The 23,718-nt window shown below is 34.5% G+C and overlaps 1 protein-coding gene across 1 annotated transcript in view; it reads right to left on the bottom strand.

The window, feature by feature from the left end:
- Positions 1-1,422: 1,422 nt before the first annotated feature.
- Positions 1,423-23,718, bottom strand: part of Ltn1 (E3 ubiquitin-protein ligase listerin) — a 30,329-nt gene continuing 8,033 nt past the window's right edge. The window contains exons 8-25 of the mRNA XM_071583797.1: positions 22,913-23,048; positions 21,231-21,917; positions 20,901-21,132; positions 19,213-19,437; positions 16,491-17,278; positions 16,293-16,411; positions 16,067-16,208; positions 15,193-15,467; positions 14,827-15,020; positions 13,020-13,259; positions 10,772-11,003; positions 10,064-10,216; positions 8,870-9,010; positions 8,613-8,773; positions 6,687-6,904; positions 3,522-3,713; positions 1,726-1,893; positions 1,423-1,633 (exon numbers count right to left, since the gene is read on the bottom strand). Coding sequence (XP_071439898.1) covers positions 1,568-1,633; positions 1,726-1,893; positions 3,522-3,713; positions 6,687-6,904; positions 8,613-8,773; positions 8,870-9,010; positions 10,064-10,216; positions 10,772-11,003; positions 13,020-13,259; positions 14,827-15,020; positions 15,193-15,467; positions 16,067-16,208; positions 16,293-16,411; positions 16,491-17,278; positions 19,213-19,437; positions 20,901-21,132; positions 21,231-21,917; positions 22,913-23,048 — 4,369 coding nt within the window. The 3' untranslated portion in view covers positions 1,423-1,567. The remainder of the gene's footprint in view (positions 1,634-1,725; positions 1,894-3,521; positions 3,714-6,686; positions 6,905-8,612; positions 8,774-8,869; positions 9,011-10,063; positions 10,217-10,771; positions 11,004-13,019; positions 13,260-14,826; positions 15,021-15,192; positions 15,468-16,066; positions 16,209-16,292; positions 16,412-16,490; positions 17,279-19,212; positions 19,438-20,900; positions 21,133-21,230; positions 21,918-22,912; positions 23,049-23,718) is intronic.

Here is a 23,718-nt window from a genome sequence, read left to right as displayed (position 1 = left end):
AAATCAGTTAGGTTTGAAGGTGGTCAAGCTTTAGTTCACCAGTCAGCCAAGTGGTAGCAAGCATTTTTGAGCACAAAGGTAAGTCAGATAGATAGGTAAGGGCTGATTATCAATCAAAACAAAAGTTATGTGGTTTTCCAGGAGGAAAGCTTAGTTACATATTAAAATAGGAGTTCATAAACTAAAGCAGGTGGCACAGTTTACCCATCTTGGAAGTGTTTTGGACCACAGTCAGTAGTAGGGATATAAAACGAAAAATTGTGAGAGGCAAAGATGCTTTCACAAGGAGGAAGTAGTTGATGACAAGGCCTTTTAGTAAGGATGTTAAGAAAAGGCTCGCCAAAACTTATTATTGATGCAAGATAATAGGTATAGATTGGAGGCTTTTGAAATAGGTGGCTGTGGAGAATGATGCAAAAGGCAAAATGGACAGAAAGGAAAAAAAGGAAGGTGTTATGCTTGGTGTAAGTGGAGAGGGAATTGTTGGGAAAAATCCAAAGGAAGCAGGAAATATGGATAGTGTTTTGATTGGTAATGGGATGTTAAAAACTATGAAAGACGGGAGAACGTTAGGCATATGAAGAAGGGATATACACAGAGAATAGAGAAAAGAAGTAAGTGGAATTGAAGTAAGGTTTACTATAGTGCTGAGATGTCGGGAGGTGTTTTGTTTGGAGGTAAGGAAAATTTTCATTGAACCAGTAATTGAGTAATTCGTATTCATTCAAAATATACCTTATCTGGTAGAATACCAGAAATAACAATACTGATGATCTCCAGACGATTGAGAGAAAGCAATTATATCTCAAGGGAAGGACATGAGTAGAGTATTGCTTTAAAATATTTTCATGAATTAATGTGAGTCATAATACCAAACCGGCAGTGTTTTAAGTTGAATACATGAAGTTAGAGGATGGTTTTATTTACAATGTATTTATTAGAAGGAACATTTTTTATATCTTCATATTCTTTAATATCTTAGGCTCAGTAAGGCACAATAGAAAATTTGTAAGAATTAAAAATACATTATTAATCAACCAATAGATATTAATAATCTGTTTATTGCCAATGACCTTAAAGACAATGAAAAATAGCTTCCAAAATTACTTGTACCTTTGTTTGATTATGGATACCCTTGAAAGTAGGATGTGCAAAAATTTGTCAGGAAATTGCAGACACTGTTCAACACATAAAAGCACTTTGTAATATTATTAATAGTTTTAGTGCATGACATCTGTTAACAAGGGATGGTATATGCAATACATAACACCCTCATGCTGTGTGATGAAGAAATTGTGCATGGCAAACTAACAGATCAATAATGATGGGACGAATTTTGTTTATGGTTTTTCCAGGTACACCTTATATCTGGTGGAATATATGTATTTATCAATTCCTCATGTTGACTACATCCCAAATCAATCCATGAATAAAAATTCTTTATTGAAATAGGAAATCAAATTCAACAATCACATGATTTAGAGACAACCATTTTGTACATATTAATTATGAAAAAAATAATTTGCCATTTTTATTCTAACCTATTTCTAAATAAAACTACAAACTACTAATATTTCCAAAGATTTCTGCAGATGGGACAAGTAGAATTATTGCTCGTGCTAAACCATTTGTACTGGAAAAAATAAAAATACATTATGTTAAGACAATTATATTTTGTGGCTAATTTATTATGTATGAAATTAAACCCTCACTAACTCTACTTACCAAGCATTGAGAATGAAACTTCTTTTTACAAGTGTGGCATGACAGTTTTGGTATATGATAATTAGTATTGTGAAGTATAGAGTAGCAAATGAAACACTCTTCGACTCCTTCAAATCTTCTATCAAGATACTTCTTCCATAGAGCAAGGCCGTCCCATATTGAGCCATTCTGGGAATAAAAAAGGAGAGGTCTGATTGTACACCACACTCAGGATAATCACCTATTCAATAATCATTGAAAAACAGATGCCTATCTTACAGAGTGCTCACCTGTTAGGGATTAAGACGTCATATTTGCGATAAAATGTGAAAATGCATCAAATGAGAGTCACTTAAACTTGTATTATAATGCAAATATTTAATTAAGACACCAAATAAGCTCAAATGTCACATAGGATATGATCATGAGTTCAATGGAGTTACATAATTTACAGCATATGAATTTTATTCCACTTATTAAGGAAGAGATAAAAATTATCGCACATTTTTCTACAAAAGATAAAATAAGAATTGACTTGGGCTACTGCACATATTTTTTTAGCATGCGGTGTGCAAAATTCATTAAATGCATACATTGTGCTCATTTGTTTCAAAGCTATCCACATTGATTAAAAAGTGGCAGGTTTTAAATTGATTAAAGGTGCTACCCAAAATTTGTAAAATGAATGGTTTAGGCAATGCTGTAGTCACAACTGTCCATTTTGAAATATATAGTCCCCTTGAGTGCAAACTATGCTTCCAACATTTAACTGTGAGTGGGGGCTATTTTGGTGGTCCTTGATCATTACAACCAACATGTGTTTTTCGTTTAATCTTCTGGTGGGTATTCAATCTTTGCCACTTCATTTTGATTTTTATTTCGAGAGAAAAACAACCCACAAGGAGTTTAATCAGGTGTATCAATGAAATGGAAGACAGATGCCATGTTTTTTAAGCGAAAAATAGTTGAACAGCAAGGGCAGAGGCATTGTGGTCGAGGAGTGACAAGTTTTTCGTACTTCATTTGCCAGGTAGCTTTTACCCTCAGTCATGCATAAACTTGGATGTCAAAATGTTAAGTTGAAAACATACAATTAAATGAATGTGTATATATTATTACTCATTTTGTATCAAATCATCAGAAGGCCAAAGAAATATATCATGCCTAGAAAGATTCATTAACTGAAATTGATGCCAAAACACTTCAAAACTTGGCTTTTATGCTGAACACCTATGTTATAAAAATGCAACAATTGTCTTAGTTTGGTGAAAGTACTTTGTCATTATGAATACCTAGTGCATAATAATATGACAAGGCAGAATTTACATTCATTTAAATGGTTATGCCTGTAAATGGTTACTGCCAAGTAGACAGTTGGATTATACACTCATTCTAGATGAAAGGAAGATTGTGGAAAATGGTTAACAGGTCAGGAAGGAAAATTCTTACCTACTTATTAATAAGTAAGTGTAAGTGGAGAAGATTATCAAGGAATAACAGCAAAAGAAAAGAAATAAATTAGTAGAAAATATTTCATTGCTGCAATCAATTGGACAATGAACTGACTGAAAGAAAATGGGGAAAAAATAGAGTAAAATATATTTATGAAACCTATTGCATGACCTTCAGTTCAAAGCTGAATAATGCTCACATGTTCCAATTGATTAGCTAAAAATTTCCCTAGCTCAAAATACATTAAACATATTCTGGAAATTGAGTCAGCAATAAAATGGTCAAATCTGCTTGGAGGTACACCATGAAAAAGAGGAAGTTGTAAGTAAACTGCCCTGATTAATTTATTATTAGAATAAACCTACCTGATAATTGAGGAAAATTTTTATTTGCCTCATCCAGTTTTGGCAGTGATTAGTGCCAAATAGATATTTTCCACACTCGACTTTCACAATGCCTAGGGGATGATTGGCAGGCAGTTGAATTAAAAGTTCTGCTTCAGTATTATCCACAGTGTAAATGGCTATAACTTCACGAGCTGAATGATGAACTTTGATCTGAAAGAAAAATGTTCTAGAATAACAAGCTAAGCAATTTTTAAGCACCATTTGAACATTAAAAAATAGAACTAATTATATATATCTTCAAAGAATAACTAACTCTAATATCTAAACCAGTTTATCATACATAGGTCATTCAATAAGTTCTTGGAAAAATATAAAACCAAATTATTTTGAGCATATTTTATCTCCATCATTTTATTTCCTTTGGGCTCGATCCACTTTTCCCAGGATTTCTCCAACTTTTTAGGCCATACAAAAAGTGGGATTTTGGAAGGTCCTCAAATAGGCATCTGTGTCAGTGATGACCTCGTTCGATGTGAATTGTTTACCGCCAGGCACAATTTTTTAAGTTTGTAAATAAACAGTCGCAGGAGGCAAATCTGTACAGGTGTGCACTCGTGCACTGTCTTGATGGAAGAGAATTTTTTTCTCTGCCAAATTAGGACTTTTTTCTTGATTTCTTCCCTTAACCCCTTGCCCTGAAATGATGAGTCTAGCTCGTTATCAGATTTTCATAATTTTAGCATGATTTAGGGGAACAATATAATTATTTTGAAAGTTTAACAATATTAAAACATCACTAATGTATATAAAGAACTCATATTTCATGAAATATGATGCATTGGAAGTAATAAAATGATTTTCTACGAGAAGCGATAGCTGTGTCCTTGATCTTCTTACTTCATCGCACTTGCTCAGGAACTACTGCTTTGATCGCCATGAAATAAATTGAGTTCTCCTCCATTCATATTACGAATTCGAAGGATATATGCTATTTTAACAGAGAAATTAAAAAAATAGTTTTTCATGAGTATACCATTGGTAACATTATTTGTGAAAGGAAGTTACAATTTGGAATCTTTGACAAACTGTTAGTTTAGCCATCCTCCGTAATATTATTTTCTTTCACTTTCGTATTGGGTGTCCACCTAAAAGTATCAAGTTCCTACTACAGAGTTGCAAGTTTCGACTATCAAGTTTCTACTACAGTTTGTACAGAGTTCACCTTCTTGAAAAGGGTGTTCCTACCCTAAGAAGAGTCATCTTCTCAGCATTTCTTGCAGTGCCTACGCAGTTTCTTCACAATAAGCTTGGTTTGAATGCAATCATTGATGTCGTTAGGCGGAGTCGGTGGTCGTTTCAGTTTTTGTCCCAGTTTGTTTTTTGTCACTGTTTGTCCTTTCTGTGCATATTTGTGATGCACTATTCCATGGAAATCAAAGAACACATTTAGAATCACCTTAATTTTGCTTCACACCTGTTCTTTATTCGGCCTTGGGACTCTGAATGTTTCCATTGCAATGACAGTGCTTTTGTTTCCAGGTTGGACCCAGACACCCATGACTCATCTCTAGTTATCACAGTGTTCAGAAACCATGGATTGGTGCGGGTAGTGTCCAGCAGGTCCTGTGCAACCTCAAGATGGAGTTGTTTCAGTTCTGCTAACCGCAGCATGGGCACAAATTTTACAAATACTCTGTGTATGTTCTAGTCTTCATGCAAGACTGCATGTGCGGCATCTTTACTTATCCCAACCTATTTGGTAATCTCTCAAACAGTCAATCGGCAATCTTCCACTATCGCATTTTCCACCCTCTCAACAACAACTGCATTTCGAATGGTTTGTGGCCTCCCAGAACGCTGGTCACTCACAACTGTTGCATAGCCATTTTTGAATTGGCTGAAACATTCCTTAATTAGTGTCACTCCCATGGCTTCGTCTCAAAACACCTGCTGAATTTTATGAATTATTTCACTTTATCAATCACCATACTAGTAGTAGTATTTAGGGGAGGCGACCGACTGCTAAGGTCATTTGCGCCATTGGGGATGGACAGGAAAGGATGAAGGGTGGAGAGAAACCCGGCATCGGCATTAGCCTACTCTTTATGAAAGGCACCAAGGGGTCTGCAGCTTAACATCCCATCCGACGGACGGCATACTCACTCAAAGTGCCCTCCACAAAGCACCTCAAGTAGGGATTGAGATACCTCTGTAAATATTCAACACTGCCGGGATTTGAACCCGAGCCCTCTGGGTGGGAAGCCAGTACGATAGCCACCGCACCATCTCGATCCCCTACATCTCAAAACACCAGCTGAATTTTATGAATTATTTCACTTTATCAATCACCACACTTCACTTTGAAGCAGTATCTTTGCAGCACTTCACTTGGCAACCAGCAGGCAGTGACCGGTTCACTCAATAGGGGAGACAAAATTTAACCATGAACATTAAAGCTGTCTCCTTCTACTGCGCACTGTGGTGCTGCCCTAGCATCACCAATATGAGCCGGAAGATTCAAGGAGAGATACATTGTTCTACAGACCTTGTACACTCAAAACATACCAATTTGTGGCATGTGCTCTGGGATGCTTATGCGCAAAGTGGAACCATTTCATATAATTTATCTGGGTGTCTAGAAAAACTAGCAATTGCATTAATAAACCAGGAAAGTTACCTTATTTTTTGACTCAGCTATAACTCAAAGGTAAGTTTTGAATGGCCATAAAAGTAGAAAATTTCTCTTCCCATTCTCAACCATAAAAAGGTTTTTCTCAGCACAAGAAGAAAATTCACACTGTTCATCAAGACTATTACTGAGAGCCATGTATCTAAGCACCTTTCACCTTCACCTTTGCATTGTCAGCCCTGATTCACAGCAAGCAAAGGCTAAGCCGACTTTAGATACGTGACTCTTGGTACAGGCCTTATGTCTTAGGGTTAATAATTTCTTTCACATATATTTTACATTTTATACTTATGAGAAATGTAAATTCCTATAATTTATTATACATCATTATTGCATTCATTTTTTTAAGAAAAATTTGTCTTCAGAATTACATTTAACATTATAATTCTTCAACCACAGCAATCGTAGGATTATATAGTCAGTTAGCAATGACCAATAAAAACTTGCCCATTTAGGCAGGTCCTGCCCTGGGTCCTGCTCTTAATCATACATACCATCATGTTAGAAAATGTCTTTTCTTCAGCCTGAACAACTCGCATTTCCTCAGAACTAAGCAAAGGTGAAAGGTAGACAGTTGTCAATTGCTCCACGAGTGAATTGGATCTTGCCTCCAAGTCATTCCACCAATGACGAACAAGTGCTGGTAAGTAACGAAATGTATCTACCCAGACCCAGCATACCAACCTCTCCAAATTTTCTGTGGTAACAGCACCTGTTAGATATACAAGCATAGTGATAATATTCATCTATCCTCCATCAACATTTAATGATGATTAAGATGAGCCAAAATAATACACATTTAAGTATGTAGATACTGGATGTGGCAACATAACTTCCTTTTTTTATAGGGGTTTTTTGAAAAAAGAAAGTTATGTTGCCACACCCTGTACATAGACATGCATACAATATTCTATTGCCACTGCAATGAAGAATCATTAAAATACCCACTAATAGAAAAAATGAATTTTTCCCAATATTATTTTTGCCCAACATTGCCCAGAATTTTTTCAAGATAAATTTCAGGGATTGAAACTGCTAGCATCTTTTGCACTTGGGAAGTTAATTAAAAAGGCTCATCCCTACATCTTCAACCCATTGACCACCTTTTACAGATTGATTGGAAAGAGGTGCAAGTCATTTTTCCTTTGTGTTGAGTGATAATGGATAGTGAAATTTTTAGGGAGTGAGACACTGTTTTCCAATATTATCCTGTAAAAATAGTAACATAATGTATGTCCATGCTTGGGGCTGAAAATTAAGGGAGACAGCAAGAATTCTGGCTACTTTTCTTTGTACCTTGAAAATCATCACAACATGTGTAGGGGCACCCCAGAAAGGGATTCCATAAATGAGTTGTGCATAAATTTCTCCAAAATAAATATTAATTAGCATAATTTGATTAACAGCTTCCTTTAAACAGCTAAACATACAACAAACTTATAATATAGAATATTTTTGAAAGTTTTTAAGATTGACACATAGGTAAAGCTGGCTGGTTGGATGATAATTTCACTTAACTCAATAGGGGTTATATGATATAGAATATTTTGCTTCAGTCTTCCATTTGTTATGACAATATTCAAGTCATTGGGGAAGTAGAAAATGGAGCTAAGTTAGTTAGTTATTTCTTCTAATGACTGCGGGCTATGAAAAAATGACAGTGTCCTCATGCCAATCCAAAGTTTACAATCTTATGGAAAAATTTTCAATCAAATACATTTTTACAACTGTATTTATACACTGAGGGAATTGGTATTAATATTATAGGTAGTTAATCATTTAAGGGAATTACTGCAACACAGTCATTAGTGTTGCTAAATTCATCAAACGCCTTTTCAAAATCTACGAAAGAGGCAAATACAGTCTGATTATATTCTACGTTGGAATTAGTATTATCTACCTCAGATTGGAAGTGATATTTGGCTAAATTTGCTATTGACTTGAGGGGTGAATATTCTGGAAGGTGACATAAAAATATTTTCAGAATCATAATGAAAACATGTTTAGTACAACTTTTCACTTATTTTAAATTCAACGGCATGGAATTCATCTATCTCTGCACATTACAGGTGGATTCAGACAATGATAATTTACATTTGATCTCATCAATCGATTTTCACAGTTCCAGATACAGTGTGCGGCAACATAACTTCCTTTTATAAAGGGGTTTTGCTTTATAAAAACCGAAGTTATGTTGCCACATCCAGTTTATATCACTTATTCCATACTTTTGATTACGGACTTTTATTATTTTATTGCTAATAATATTAAATCGTAATATCATTAGGCAGTGAGGTCACATTTTTATCTGGCATTTTATCAATTCCAAACTTTTGACAAAATAGTTTATAAACACATTGTTTATAAATATTAAGGCACAAGAAACAAATATGAACCAATAAAAAAATATTTTGACATACCATAGTAGGTTTGAGCAGCCAATTTAGAATCAAAAAATCTTGATAGCATTTTTGAAGCAGGAGAATTAACTTGTAAACTGGCTGGAGAATCAACTTGCAAGAGCTGATCTGGCAAAAGACGAAACACATTATGAAGAAGGCTGCTTGAATGGCCTGTATCCCTAAAAAAATGATATTTACATAGAAATTCATTATAAACTTCATATGTATAATTGGTCAATTCATAACCACTATTTATAAAAATATTTAATTCTTACCGTAGCCATTGAACATAATGACATCTAAGTTCCGGCTCAGCAACTCTGCACATTTCAAGAATCACCTTCCATTGCAGAAAGTATGCACTGGTATAAGTGTACGTGTCCGTAAATGCCTGAACAGTGCAACTGTCTCCCACTCTAAAACAGTAAGGTGATAAAAAAATTCATTATTATTTAAATGCATAGCATTTAATGAATTTGGTTTGCCAAATAAATGATTTAAGGGCACAAACAAGCCTTTCTGGTGGAACACATTACTGAAAAGGTTTTAAAGTTCGCCTAATTTGAAAGTTTTGAACGAGGATTGAAATCTCATAAGTTACATTAAAAACATAATTATAATTCCTTGGCAAATGCAAACTAATAAATATAAAATATTAGTACATTCATAATGTGACAGTTGAAAAAGAGACGCCATTTTAATGTGAAGTGAATGTGTCCGGAATAATAATTTGGTTGATTAGCAATGTAGTGACCCTACTGGACAGGCCCTCAGAATTGTAAACATGATGGTTACTGAAAAAGCCTTCAAAATTCAGTAATTTTCGCTTGATAAAAAAGTCTCTGGACTTCGATACCCATTGCAACCAAAATAAGTTACTTCTATTTTCCAAAGTTGACACTCCTGCCATTGACTGCTGTAACATAGGCAACATTCAAAAGCTGTGATGTGAGAGTCTAGAACAGACAAATAGGGATTCCATTGGTTGCTTCACTACTGCAAGTGGTATAAATTTGAAACAAGGAACGGAGTTACTTCAAAGACCATGCAACAGGGTTGCCATTAATTTTCAAGATTTCATTCCTGACTTATCCCAGATTTTCCCAACCAACATGCCAAACTTTCTTCTGCTGCACATACCCCCTCCCGAGTGTTGGGAATCTGATCAGGCACATTTTAAAGTGGATTATCCCTATTCCCTTCATGTTCAAATGATTTTTACAAGTCAGCCCAACTACAGTTTTGGTTTTTCCCAGGTCCTGTAAACCTTATGGTAAACACAAACTGATCCAGTGACCCATATCCGAAACTGCGGTTATCTCTTTCTTAAAGCAAAAGATGCTCCATTTAATTACAAAAAGGACTCAAAACTTGTATCTCAGACTATAAAGACCTACAACTATGTTTTAACAAGTCATGTTCTTGTATTGAGAAAATGAAAATCAAGCAAGGAGAGAAACTCATACAACCTGAAGTCCATCAGCATGGTGTCCACAACAGACTGAGCTTCATTGAGCTGATCATCAAGCTGGTAACACGATAATTTCTCATACACTTTCTCAGAGTCAGAACCTTCAGTAGAAAGGATTTTCTTATCTTCTTCTATTAAGTCAGGAATCAGCCTGTAAAGAAATAATCTCATAAAATTCAAGTAGCGCTGACATTATTTTAAACAATTTAACCCATATTTGTGTCAATTTTATGACAAAAAATTTAGATTTCAATGCCTATTCTGTGAAATAAAATTTTTCTTTTCATCCATATCTCGTGATTTCATAGAAATGTGTCATTTTTATCAATGACCAACAGAGAAAATTCCTCAGACTGTATATTAACCATTTACTTATCTCTTCCAACTACTGTAATATTTAGCTACTGTACGAGGGGGCACACAAATATAACTGGATGGCTTTTGTCCATTAAACTATCATTCTATAACCATTGCCTATCCATTCTTCCATAAGAAAGCTGGCCCTGGTGGCAGCGGGGTAATGCCCTCACCTGCCAACCCAGAGGTCGCAGGTTTGATTCTTGCTAAGGTGGGTCTTTCTCCATTATGAGTTTTGGTGTTTGCAATAGCCTATTTTAAAATTATTATTAAAAGTCCAATGTAAAGGTCAAAGTGCTGTTTTTGGATTATTGTGAAATAAATACATTTTAACATAAGAAAGACATACTTCAAAATCAGAAGATAGGCTGCTGTCTGAAGAGGTATCACTGGTGACCTTAAAGTTGCAACTAATTCAGATGCAAGGAAGCTGACTTTATTAGAGTTGTTGTAGCTCAATAAGCATGGAAATGGACATTTTGACAGACATTTAGCAGGAACCACTCTAATAGACCTGACGATGTCTTCAAAGAGCAAGTTTTCCAGATGACTCCAAGCAGTGTTCCTTTGGGTTTTGCTATCTGTAAAAAAGTATGAGAAATATCAAATAAAGTGAAGACTTGGCAAAATAAATATCAGTAAAATTCACCATGCCGAAAGTTTACAGCACTATTTTACACAAGGAATCATTATTAGTTAAAAATTGGCAATATGGGAAATTAGAATTTTTAATTAATCATGATATTCCACCATATCCCGCCTGAAACGTCTCTTTCTACAAGCATTCATGCAATTCAGTCTTTTTTCCAATAGGCCAAATAAGAAGGGTATTCTAAAATGGACTGAGAACAGAATTTTATGAGATACTGGACCTACCCATTATTTATATTACTACACAATAATAATACTTGTAGATATCAATGACAACTATGTTACATGTGCATCCTCCTCAAAGTCCTTGGAAAATCCAAGAGATGGCGCTCATAGTATCAGAAAAAGTTTTACTTTTAGCTTAGTCTCATCTCTCCCCAAACTTCTGTTAAAGTTACATACATCACGTGGCTTCATTTTCACAATTAATTGAAGCAACAAACTTTTGGTATTTGTAAAATTGGAAAAAAATGAGTTTCGTGTGGCGATTAAACATTTTATTAGGAGACTTAACTCTGAACGAGATGAAAGCCAAATTGAAATAAGTTCATGGTACATCTGTTCCTCTCTTTGTGACTGCTTACAATTGGGTAAATTAGTTTACACTGGTTGTGCATAGACAAACGATGAAATTAATTCAGGATATCCAAAAAATATCTGCAAAATGGCTGCTGAATTTGCTCTCAACGGAAAATAAATGCAATCGTGAGGTCGATTCAGGGGCTGGTTTGGTACTTATCCATCCATTCCTGACAAGTTTCTTTGTCGAAACAAAACTGTGGAGGAAACATGGATAATCTAATACATAAACTCCAGAGACAAAGGAACAGTGAAATCGGTGGGTTTCTAAAGGCAATCCAGCTCCGAAAATGAAGAAAATGAAATTGGCCGACAAGGGGATGCATGAAGAATCATTTACATTGATTACTCTCAAAAAGGAAAAACAATAAATTAAGAGTATTATGCATCATTATTGCACTGGCTGAGTGAAGAAATCAAGACAAAATGTTCTCAATTGGCAAAGAAAAAATTCTCTTCAATCAAGACAATGCATGGGTGCACAACAGCACAATTTTGATGGCAAAAATAATGGAATCAAAGTTTGAATCATCACTACATCCACCGCATTTATCAATTTTGGTCTCCAGGGACATTTTTTATTATTTCCACAATTGAAAAACAGGCTGGGTGGAAAACGATTCATGTCAAAAAAAAAGGAGGTTATTGGCAACACAGATGCCAATTTTTTGCACCTTTCAAAATTGCACTTTTTGGATGGCTTAAAAAATCTGGAGAAACACTATATACAAAATGAAAAATATCTGCCCAAAATAATTTGTTTTTCTCTTTTTCTAAATGAAATATTGAAAAACCCACATTTTATTTCCCTAGCTGTTTTTCAACGGAATATGTTATTCAACATAAATACTTAACAACCTACTAATGTAACATATGTTCTAGTAATCCAATGGATGATATCAGGAATGTTTTACCAGAAATAATAGCACATGTATTGAGTTCATTTTACAATATCTTTATAGTACGATTGGTCCTGTACATTTAAGTTGGCCCTGTGCCCATTTCATGAAGAGGGGGACAACTGTACATGGATTTGAGGAAAAGCTAAACACGATTGTGGGGTGACAGCACATCATCTATAATAAAGCTTTTATTATTATTATTAATGCTTTATAATAACTAGAGAGCTTCAATTTTTTACTGAATGACAATCTAAACTAAATGATTCTAACTAATAAAATTCCAAGTAACTAATAAAGTTTCAGCTAATGAAATTCCGCTAACTTACACTCTAATATTTACAAATTTTATCACCACCTTTGAATTCAATTGAAAACCTTTTTTTACATTCCACCCGAGAAAAAAACCATGGGATATCACTTATAAAGACCTAGTAGAACTTTTAAATTTTAATGAAACCAACATACCTGTCATTAGGGAAAATATCCTAATCAAAGGATGATAAATTTCCGCAGCATAAACATCACGCCATTCTGAGATTAGATCTTCGGGGAGGCAAGCAGATATTAAAGCAGTTCCCTCATCATCAACATCAGCTACTTCAACTGAATCATATCCAAATCCTTCAATGGTTCCCACAACGGTGGCAACAAGACGGAAAATAGCTGAGGTCAACGCTGCATGATCCACAGTATGCCACCAACTCTCTGTAATACAAAATTGATAACTTTGTGGAACAAAATCACCATCGCTGAACAAATAATTTATTCATTGCAAAGTCTGAAAAAGCATTCACTTGAAATGTGCTCATGAAATAATTCAAAAGTTTCATTAATTTTATTTCTGAAATTATAAAAAAAAGAGATGGAGAAATATCCCTTTGAATGAAAAAACTGTCACAACACCTCTGACTTACTAAAAAGATAAGTGGTTTCTTTTAGCTCCCACAGGATAAATGATTGGGAGGAAACATGCGTACATGTTTTTCTAAAGCATACATCCAATTCATCAATACCCTTTTCAAATTTCAGTTTGATCAGTGATGCTATGTCATGGAATATACAATCACATATGATACCATTTATGATTCACATTCATACATTTTTGTAGATTTTCATGCTTTAACATGATTCAGAAAAAATATTAAATACAATGAGAGATTTAAACATTTCTTTCTTAATTCTTAACACTTATCTAATTATCTTTACCTTTACTCACCTGATTCCAGTAGATATTTTGTTTCTTTCCTCCTTTACTACACTCCTGCCGATATGCAAATCTCTCTAACTAATGGAACTATTTTATTTAACTATTGGTACCCAACTAAATACAATAATTAGATGTAGAATAACATTATTTTCATATTCCAGTGGTGCTTCTCAATAACTCCATCTTCACATAGCCTCATGATTTTTTAGCCATCAAATCTTTCTGATTAAACTGGCTTAGTATGAGGTTTGCCGTCAAAACCATTCTTTGTGTTTCTTACTATGACTTTAGAAACCAATGTCATGATGGTCATTAACTCAACTATGAAAGATAAATAACGTTGTTCCTTTACACATGCAATAGCATATTTGCTACAACAATACCTATTCTATAAATCGTGGATTAATGAAATGAAATAAGTAACTTTGGAATTCCACACATACACTTACAAAGTTACTCATTTCATCTCAATATGTGACGTAAATTCCATACAGTTAAAACGGAGACCACAAATTTCATCATGCATTATATAACACATAATGATCAATGTTAAATATATCCTTAAAGAGGCTTTTGAGGCATGGTTATGAATATGAATGTAGAAAATAAGCAGCGTGGTTGAAGAGAGAAAGTTATTCCGTGAAATTCAAAAATGGCAGAGAAAAGGGGTAGAAGAAATACCGAAAGGTTGAGGGATGTTGAAGGCTGTAATCTAAGTTAGAATGGCAAGCAATTCAAGGAGAGAAAGGAACAGAATATAGCTGTTTGAGTGGCATGAATGTTTGCAGAATGTGTGAATAATGAAAGAAGCAATTGATGTGAAGCAAAGAAGAGGAGGCTGATGCATTAGTAGTTATGGACCATTAAAAACATCTCTCTCATCAATTGACTCCCTAAAATGATGATGATGTATTTTGTGTTTTAATAATTTTAGCCCGATCATGTATTCCATGCTGAGCATTTCACCTAACAATTGACGGAAACACTCTGAAATTCCTTTGAATTTCAAACTTCTTATTTTAACAAGAAAAAATTAGGGAGGGGAAAATTATAATCTAAGCTTACTTCTTATGGGACCAAGATGAACATGTCCCTCTGAGGCTGATGCTAAACTCTGTACCCAGGCCACCATTGAGCATAAGAGCAAATCCCATTGATTGGGCGACAATATTTTTCTGCAATTTTTTACACATCCTTCCAAGAAATCAGCCACTTCCACCACAGCAGCCGCTTCCCTGTAGGTCCACAAAGACATATCCCTAGAAAAAATAACCAAAGTTTACAGTCAGTAACGATTGATTTTTCCAAGACAAACATTTTTCAGTTCAATAACTCATAGCTTAAAACCAAGAATTTTCTAACACCTTATGACACCCACTGTTACACATTTCAATTGCCCCATTCCGAAGGAAAAGTCGTTCATTTATTTACCTTGTGAATATAGAACAACTTCCGGACTGTCTCTTGAGAAGAATTGAATCTAGGGCTGTTTTGACAGAATTCTCCATTTTTTTATCTTCCCCTTCATTCCAGGGCACAGCCATACTTCTCACAGCACAAACAACAATGGATAAATAACCATAAGGCCAAATGCCAGCATGAGTATCGTCTTCTTCTGGCACATCAATGGAATGTGAATGCAAAGTATCGGCTGACTTTGAAGCAAGTTCTTCAAACTCTTCTTTGGGTAGCACTGATGAAAAAATCTACAATCATAAAGAAATATGGCTTTAGGATGAACAAGTATCATTTAAAAAACCTGTTTACCATTCAGTCCACTGTTCTCTTTGTCAGCAAATTTTTAAACAGATCTATTTGCTTTTCGTATCCATTAAAAGCACTTGAATATGCAAATACATACATTGAAGGATAGCCTGGTAAATTTATCATTGAAAATATTGTATATTAATTGTACATAATTATCATTTAACACAGCAGCAAAGCTGATTAATTTAAAACCTTATTAAAATTTTAAATAGTTATTAGTTGCAACCACTAATGGCATTGGCGAATATTTAGAATTGCTATTTGGGCATGTAACCACATAATTTTATTTGATTTTTGACAGAATTTTATCATCAGTTAGAGCACACAACAAAACTACAGTATAAAATTTATAATCAGGGGTTGGAATTAGTATTTAGCCATTAAGATATTCCAAAGAGTCTTATTCTAGGTACCAGTACTTACTTTTCTAGAGGCAGGGACCAAAAAATGCTAATAACTTTTCTATGTAAAACTAAACAGCAATGAGTTCACTTAAACTAGTCATATTCCTCAATACATAAATGCAAAATATCCTTACCTGGATTATCTGCACATGATATTGTTGTAAGGAAGAATTTGACCTCAAATCAGCACACACGCTAGTCATATCTTGATCATGCAACAGATCTGAATTTAGAAACCTAACTGTCCAGAGACCAATTCCATTATATTTCTCCACCCTATGAAAGCAAAAAGAAACTCAAAAAGTGTTAACAGTACGAAGCATAATCACACACATGCTATGCAAAACTTCAGATACCTACTGAGCTATTATCATGTCTTTCAACTGTTTTACACCTTGTTCACCCAATAGTCCAAGGACACTTTTAAGATTTGCTTTCAAAAGTTTGTATTTTGGATTGATTTTTGTACTAAGAGTATCCTGAAATATGAATATACAAATTATATTATGCATTGGTCAAATAAATACTCAGTTCAAAAAATTGGTCGAATTTACTCACATTTTTGAAGTGCAGCAAAAACATTTTACACAATGCAAACACATTTAAAGCTTCTGTTAAATGGCTCAAAAAGTTCAATAGAAACTCTTCATAAATTTCTTGCTTTGAGGATCCTTCTTTGCTGACTTCTTTTGGGTACGAGCTGTCCTCAACCTCTATCTTGGACAGGTCATCAGAAATGTCACCCTCCGTAACATTATCACAATCCTCTTCAACATAGCCACAGTGTTTGGCCAAGTTTGAAAGGACATTAACAGTGAATAGGGACACATAAATGAACAGCAAAAACTTCTCTGGATCAGTCTCCTCAACTTGAACCTCCCTCTTGAGGTATGTGGAATTTCTCATGAACTCGGCAGCCAAACACATCTGCATAACCGCTTTGTTACTCATGCCATCCCAAACACAGGAGGGTACATTTGTGCCGCACTTGAAGAATTCTTCACAGAGACTAACAAGGATAGTTTCTTTTGAAAGAACATCATCATCAGCGCATGAATCAAGAGCTGCTTTCATGAAGGAAACTGCTTTCATTGATGCCACTTCCAGTGAAGCCATCCCATTAGCTGGCGATATGGACATCCACGTGGCCAAGGCAAACTTTCTGGTGACCTCCAAGAAGGGTTTCACGTTGCCACCAATCCCCAAGGCTTGAGCCATCAAGGAGACTAGTGTTTGCCAGGCAGTTCCAAGTAAAGAGAGGGTTGAAGTATGAAGTATGGATGCATTATGTTGTCCAATGCAGCATGTTGTGAACATAGACAGAGCTAGATCACAGAGGACACTGTCTGGAAAATAAAACCTTCATGAGAGACTGACATGGTAATATATGGAACACATTTTATGAAACTTTCACACACCAAAACACAACCTCAAAATAATTAGGTGGCATCAATAATTAAGAAATGTCTTTTCTACAGTTGACGTGTTTTCCTACACAATTTCAACAACAGATATTTAATACATTATAAAAATATGAATTATCACCAAAGGAAATATATGAAATGTTTCAAAGGCAACAGTTCTGGAGTCTTCATGGCCTTATACTTGGCTTGGGTGACATATATGGGATCAAAAGTGAACACTATACTGTGAGCAGCCAAAGTACACAGGTATTAACAGGGTTTTGTTGCAGTGGATATGAACTATGAATTTTTTCAGCACTGATCTACTGTGTTCCTTGTTTGAGAGTTATCTTAATGCACTTATTCCTTGATATATGTATGTTATTGCATTGCCACAGCTAAAGAAATAATTAATTTTAACTCCTTGGAAAACAAATTTTGAAAGTCAGCTGGACTCAAATTACTTTTGTCCAAATTTAACAGCAAACTGGTTTAAATAGTATTTAAATTCAGACAATTATTGGATAAACAGTAACAAATGGAATGTCTTCATTTACATCAAAAAGGCTAATAACAGACAGATGTCACTTATGATAAATTTGAAGGCCACGTATAAATTGTACTAATAGCAAGTTAGAGACCTAGGCAGCTCACAGATGAAACTTTAGAGATTCTCTGGTAAATGGGAATTGGAGGAAATATTTTGGCACTAAAGGTATTTCTTACAACTTCAAAAACATTCAATTGCGGACAGCATTACTTTGTTGAATACCTTCATGATAAGTAAGGGAGAAAATACTTTGCGTGGTATAATCATGTGATATAATTTTATTTGCGACTGGTATTGATACAGAGATGATGGATACAGAGGCCAGATGATGCTACTGGGTATTGAATCCGGCTGCAAATTAAATTATATCATGTGGAACAGCAGAGTATTATATTTTCTACTCATCGTTTTGAAACCAAGGAAAAGCTCAACAACGAAACTTAGTATGTGATTAAACAAACTAATAACATAATACAGAGTACTGGCCAAAATGGCAGTATATATTGCTTAGTTTTTTAGCAATATGAATTTTTCTTTCAACTGGAATGCTGCTAAACACTACTGGCACAGAGTTTTGTACTATGTTGGAAGTACAGTTTAAATAATGTTTCAAGCCAGAAACAAATTTCAATTACAGGATAGGTTTTGAGGTATTACAAGTATCAAGGCACCATCACAGGCAATAACATTCTGAATCAGTCTGTATAATGGAGGGCACCAAATTTTCTTTTGAAATCATGAGCCGTACATGGAAGGCAGCAAGATGTTGATTATAATTTAGGGAACAAAATGTGAGAGAGTATTATTAAAGTGATAAATAAAACCAATAAAGAAGGATGGGAGTATAGCTGATTCAACTTTTTGCAGCAAACATATGCAATATGAACCTCTCTTTTAAATTAATATCACTTTTGATCAATGAAACATGAATGGGTAAAATTATATTGCATTAACATATAACTGGTGCTCATGTAATCTACCACATATATGCATGGAGAAAATTTACCGATGTTTTATTTATTCCACATAAATCCGAAAACAGCACTTTGGCATTTACATCGGACTTTTAACAATTATATATAACCAAGAAACAATTACACCTAAGCACTAGATGGAGAAAAACCCCCCAAGGTGGGAATCGAACCCGCGGCCTCTGGGTTAGCAGGTGAGGACATTACCCTACTGCCACCAGGGGCCGGCTTTCTTATGGCAGAAGAGATAGTCAACTCTAACTACATACTCTGCAATATGACAAGATTCCTAACAAATATTCAAAATTTATACATGACATGCCATTCATTGATATGGAATATTATTCATGACTTACCAGCTGCCTGAGTCTTTGGTGAGCCTTCTCCTTTTCCCAATAATATTAGAACCAGAGGGACTGATGAAAATGACTCCCGATTGAAAAGTGCACAGGTCAGCTCTGCAATAAACCTTGCAGATGAATTAGGATCAGCTTGCGTAACTTGTGGAGAAATCTTTGGAGAAAGACCATCCGATAATATTTTCACTATGCTAATCAGAGTATCCATAGTTACTGGAAAATCTGGATCGAGAAAAGAAGGTTAATTGATAATTAACTCACAGATGAATCATATTCAACGTAATTAGGATAAGTATATTCAGAAATAAATTATAAAAGCAGTAAGAATCATCCTCCTCACACCTTACTGCATTAAAAAAAATTTTCACAATTAAAGAGCCAACATTTTTCAATAATGCACGTATGTTAAGTAGTTGATCTTCCGCCATTTAAAGAAGATTTGATAAAATATAAAAAGCTAAAAAAATGGAAGCTCAAGATATAAAAACATTTCAATAAATTGAGATTGGAAAGTTTATAAGTATAATCTATCAATTCACGAAGAAATGTATCAATATAGGTAATTTTGTATGATAATTTCAATGCACCATTACCACTTTTTTCCAACCAAATGGATAAAAGTTACAAAGTTATTTCAGGATATGGCATAGGACAGAACAAGAAACAATTTTTCTAGATGCTTATGATATAAGAATTGGAATAAGAGGCTTTTAATGATTTTCCTAAAAATAGGCAGGACATACAGTTACATAACACAATAAAAATAATACAAACATTACCTATAGGAAGACTTTTAAAACTGATACAAATAAACGATATTTTTTAATATTCTTGATAAAAAAATTACATATTTACTTCATCCAAATTGTAGGTGGGGAAATTAAAGGCATAATTTACAGACATATCCATATCTGAGGTGAAGATGATTGCATTCAGTTAAGGATTATCTGCTTAGAATAGGCAATATTTAAAAAATTACACTGAACACTGGGAAAGGAATATCATAGAAATGAATTTTGAACAAATGGTGTCCTGAGCAAGTTTATGCGTAATGGCTCCTAAATTGAAATCAATAAGCCCTCCAGCTATTTGTTTTAAGGGGATATTATTATGCTTTTTCACTTTCCCTATTCCACTGCCATCCATATTTTTCCAAGAATCATACTAACTCCATTCATGGTAGCACTTCCTTTAACTGTTTCTTCAGTTTTTAAAACAGAGTTCAAAGTTGGCCAAATTTTCAACTAGGTGATGATGTATTTTAATGCTTAGTTTTAATCAAGGCGCAGACTCTATGAGTCATTAATGGCTGTACTCCTCACATGGTAGTACTCTCAAATGACAAAAGTATAATGAGGATGAACCTGAAAATCATCTCATACAAAAAAGTTCATCATCCACAGCTTTAAAAATAAATCATTCTGATTGCACTTCTTGCCTCTCTTGATTTTCTCCAAACAATCCTCTCTCCTCCCATTATTCTGAATACTTTGTTTTTCCTTCCCAATCATTTTACTTTTTCCATTCTTGTATGCACCCACAAATCAAAAGCCTCCAACCTACACATGTCATCTTGCATCATACATGCATTCAGAGAAATACCTAGAGTGCCTAGTGTTTCAAGTTGAAGTTTCTCAATAAAAATATAAAGGTCATAAAGAGGAGGGATGTATTTCTGTACTTACCCCCATCAGCTGTCTTCGAAAAACAACATTTCAACACTTTCCAAGTGGTCTGAAAAGATTCTGTGTCACGAGTTACACCAATGCTCAAACTATTGGTACTAATGTCTTTTACAAAATTAATTATGTTTTCAGACAGCTGAGAACTTTTAAGCCACTTTCTTACGCTGGCATCACCATAATGTGAAGTCACAGCATCAATTAGGCACCATTGTAAAATAAGCACATTCTTTACCTGAAAAAAATTTAGAATATTATTACAGTTAAATAGAAAGTACATATTTTCAAAATCAAAGCTTCTTTTGAAAAGGAACAAGAGAAAATATTCTTTACCTCAAAGAGTGACAGGAGGATTCTGTCTTTATTTTCAGTATCCAGCTGAACTAAGATCAAAAACAATACTTTAACAACATTAGAGGTACACATGGAAGGATCGTTTAGCCACGATAGCAATTTCTCGAGAGAGAAAGAGCTTTCATCTTCGCACTCTGCATTTTTGGCTAAATGTGACACTAATTTGGGGGAATTAAATTCGAGGATGAGATTTGATAATGCATCCACAAACACTTGTGAATTGTTCACAGATGCCCCATGGCAATACTCCACACAAGTTTCCAGGACCAAATTGATTAGCTGCTCCTCTAAATTTGCACTCTCTAAAGCTTCAACAGTAACGGTCTCACTAGAGTCAACAGCGGCAACGTTTTTCTTCTCCTCAATATCAACAAATCCAACCTTCAAATTATCTTTCCTCCTCTGCCGACTGGGATCTTTCAGGTATAATATGAATTCCTGTTGGTTCTTTGCCATGTATGCAAAAGCATCCACGGTCTCATGGACACTTTCTGCAATGACATCTGTGATTTGTTCCCAGAAAATCCTAGTCAGTGCCTCAAAGCATGGTATTTCCGCAGAATTCTTATGCCAGTGGTGAACCAATGATGAGATGTGAGAGTACAGAGCTTTGATGTGTAGTTTCCATTTCTTTTCCACAAATGACTCCTTTAAAACCGGAATGAGCTGTAAAATAATAATAACATACAAAACCTTATCTTACTCAGAAATGTTTAGCTTATATATAGCAAAATGTAGCACAAAGCCACATGATGTTATGATTAGAGCTAATATTCTTATGTCTAAGTACTTATGCGCCTACAATTAAATTATTTGGGTTGAACTATAATCCAATTTTTGAATTATCTGATACAGATTTTAAGTCAGTTTCTCCATAAAATATCTCCATAAAACTATGCATTGTTATAGTTGGTAGTAAAGTAATTTTTCTGTGATTATAAATGCATGAGTTGCCAAAACAATGTCCAATTGCAGAGAAATCCAACTATTACCTTGAACTAGAGTTTAGAATCATAAAATGAAATATTTTCCTCTGACGTGAAGAACACTCGCTATGGATCTAAATGAAGGCATCACCATTCACGATGGAAATGGAAACGTATTTTCTTCACAAAAGCCATTTATTGAGTAATTAAATAAAGCTGAGGAAGAGGGACCATGCCTTCCTAACCCTTTCAGTTTACTGAACTAGTAAAGTTACATTCCTTCAGTAATGCTAGGAACAATATCACAAAGAAGTGTATGGTGATGTTTAGATGCTTTACAAAAATTGAAGTTGGAAGGACAAACAACTGACACAAAAATGAAGAACAAATAACACCAACTACAAATTTGAATTCAAGAGAGCAAAAGGACAACTAAAAATAATAAAACTTTTGGATCAGTTTCAGAAAATTTTTTAACAAAATTAAAAATTCCTCAGTTGATGATAAAGAAGATATTGCTGATAAAGTAGACACTCTACCTGGCCCACAAATCAATTAATTAATTAATTATGCACATAAAAGAATTTAATTAACTCTATTGTCCAAAAAATTAATAAAATTGATTCATTATGCACATAAAAAAATTTAATTAACTCTACGACCAGGGCACAGCGCACAAAAAACGCTTAAAATCAATATTTTGAACAATCGGAAGAGATATACATGATAACATACCTGATTTAACAACAGAGAACTACAAAATGTTTCATCATCCTGATGCACCATAACAATATACCTTAGGCACTCAATGAAAGTAACTGACACAGAATTTGACTCTGACTGACTGTGCTGGACCGATTTTTGATTAAACCTGTTGAAATGAGAGAAAAGGAATTAAACATGCAACTTCAATACACACTGTCACTCAAATGTGCATTTAACTATGCATGAATATAATGCCACATCTTTTTGAATAAAGGGCAAAATGGAATGGTTTTTCATTCAGAAAACACTGCAAATAACCCAAGGGCTGGTTTGATAGGTCATTAAATTAAAATGCCTGGCTGGCAGAGCTCATCATAGAATTGACTATAGTTTTTTTTTTGCAGTTTAGATGTCGGAAAAAGTTTTTTTTTCCCGCCAAATATTTCTTAAATCCAAATTTTTTCTCCATGCATACTACTCATAGGAGTTTAAACTTTCACACAGTAAGTGATTCGCCATATCACATCAAAATCAGAAATGTTTCAACTCTAGTACCTTGTGCACTTTTTAATTTTTAATAAAGTCCACTTAATTCATACTCCATAGTATTGTGATTAAACCACTAATAGCATTATCAAAATAAAGCCAAATTTGTCACACACATGTTTTGGGATGCTACAGACAAAACCATAACTTATGGTATCAGTGCAGTTGCTCACAGTTGGAAGAGAGATCCTAATAGATGAGAAGTCACTAAAATAGGTGAAAGAGTGGGTGTGCAGATACTTTTCTAGAAAAGAGATACAATATTTGACAGCACACAAGACACCTTTTTC

This window comes from Hetaerina americana, unplaced genomic scaffold (assembly GCF_022747635.1).
Source record: "Hetaerina americana unplaced genomic scaffold, ioHetAmer1.1.p SCAF_15, whole genome shotgun sequence".
Lineage (NCBI taxonomy): Eukaryota > Metazoa > Arthropoda > Insecta > Odonata > Calopterygidae > Hetaerina > Hetaerina americana.
This window is presented reverse-complemented; position numbering and strand designations above follow the sequence as displayed.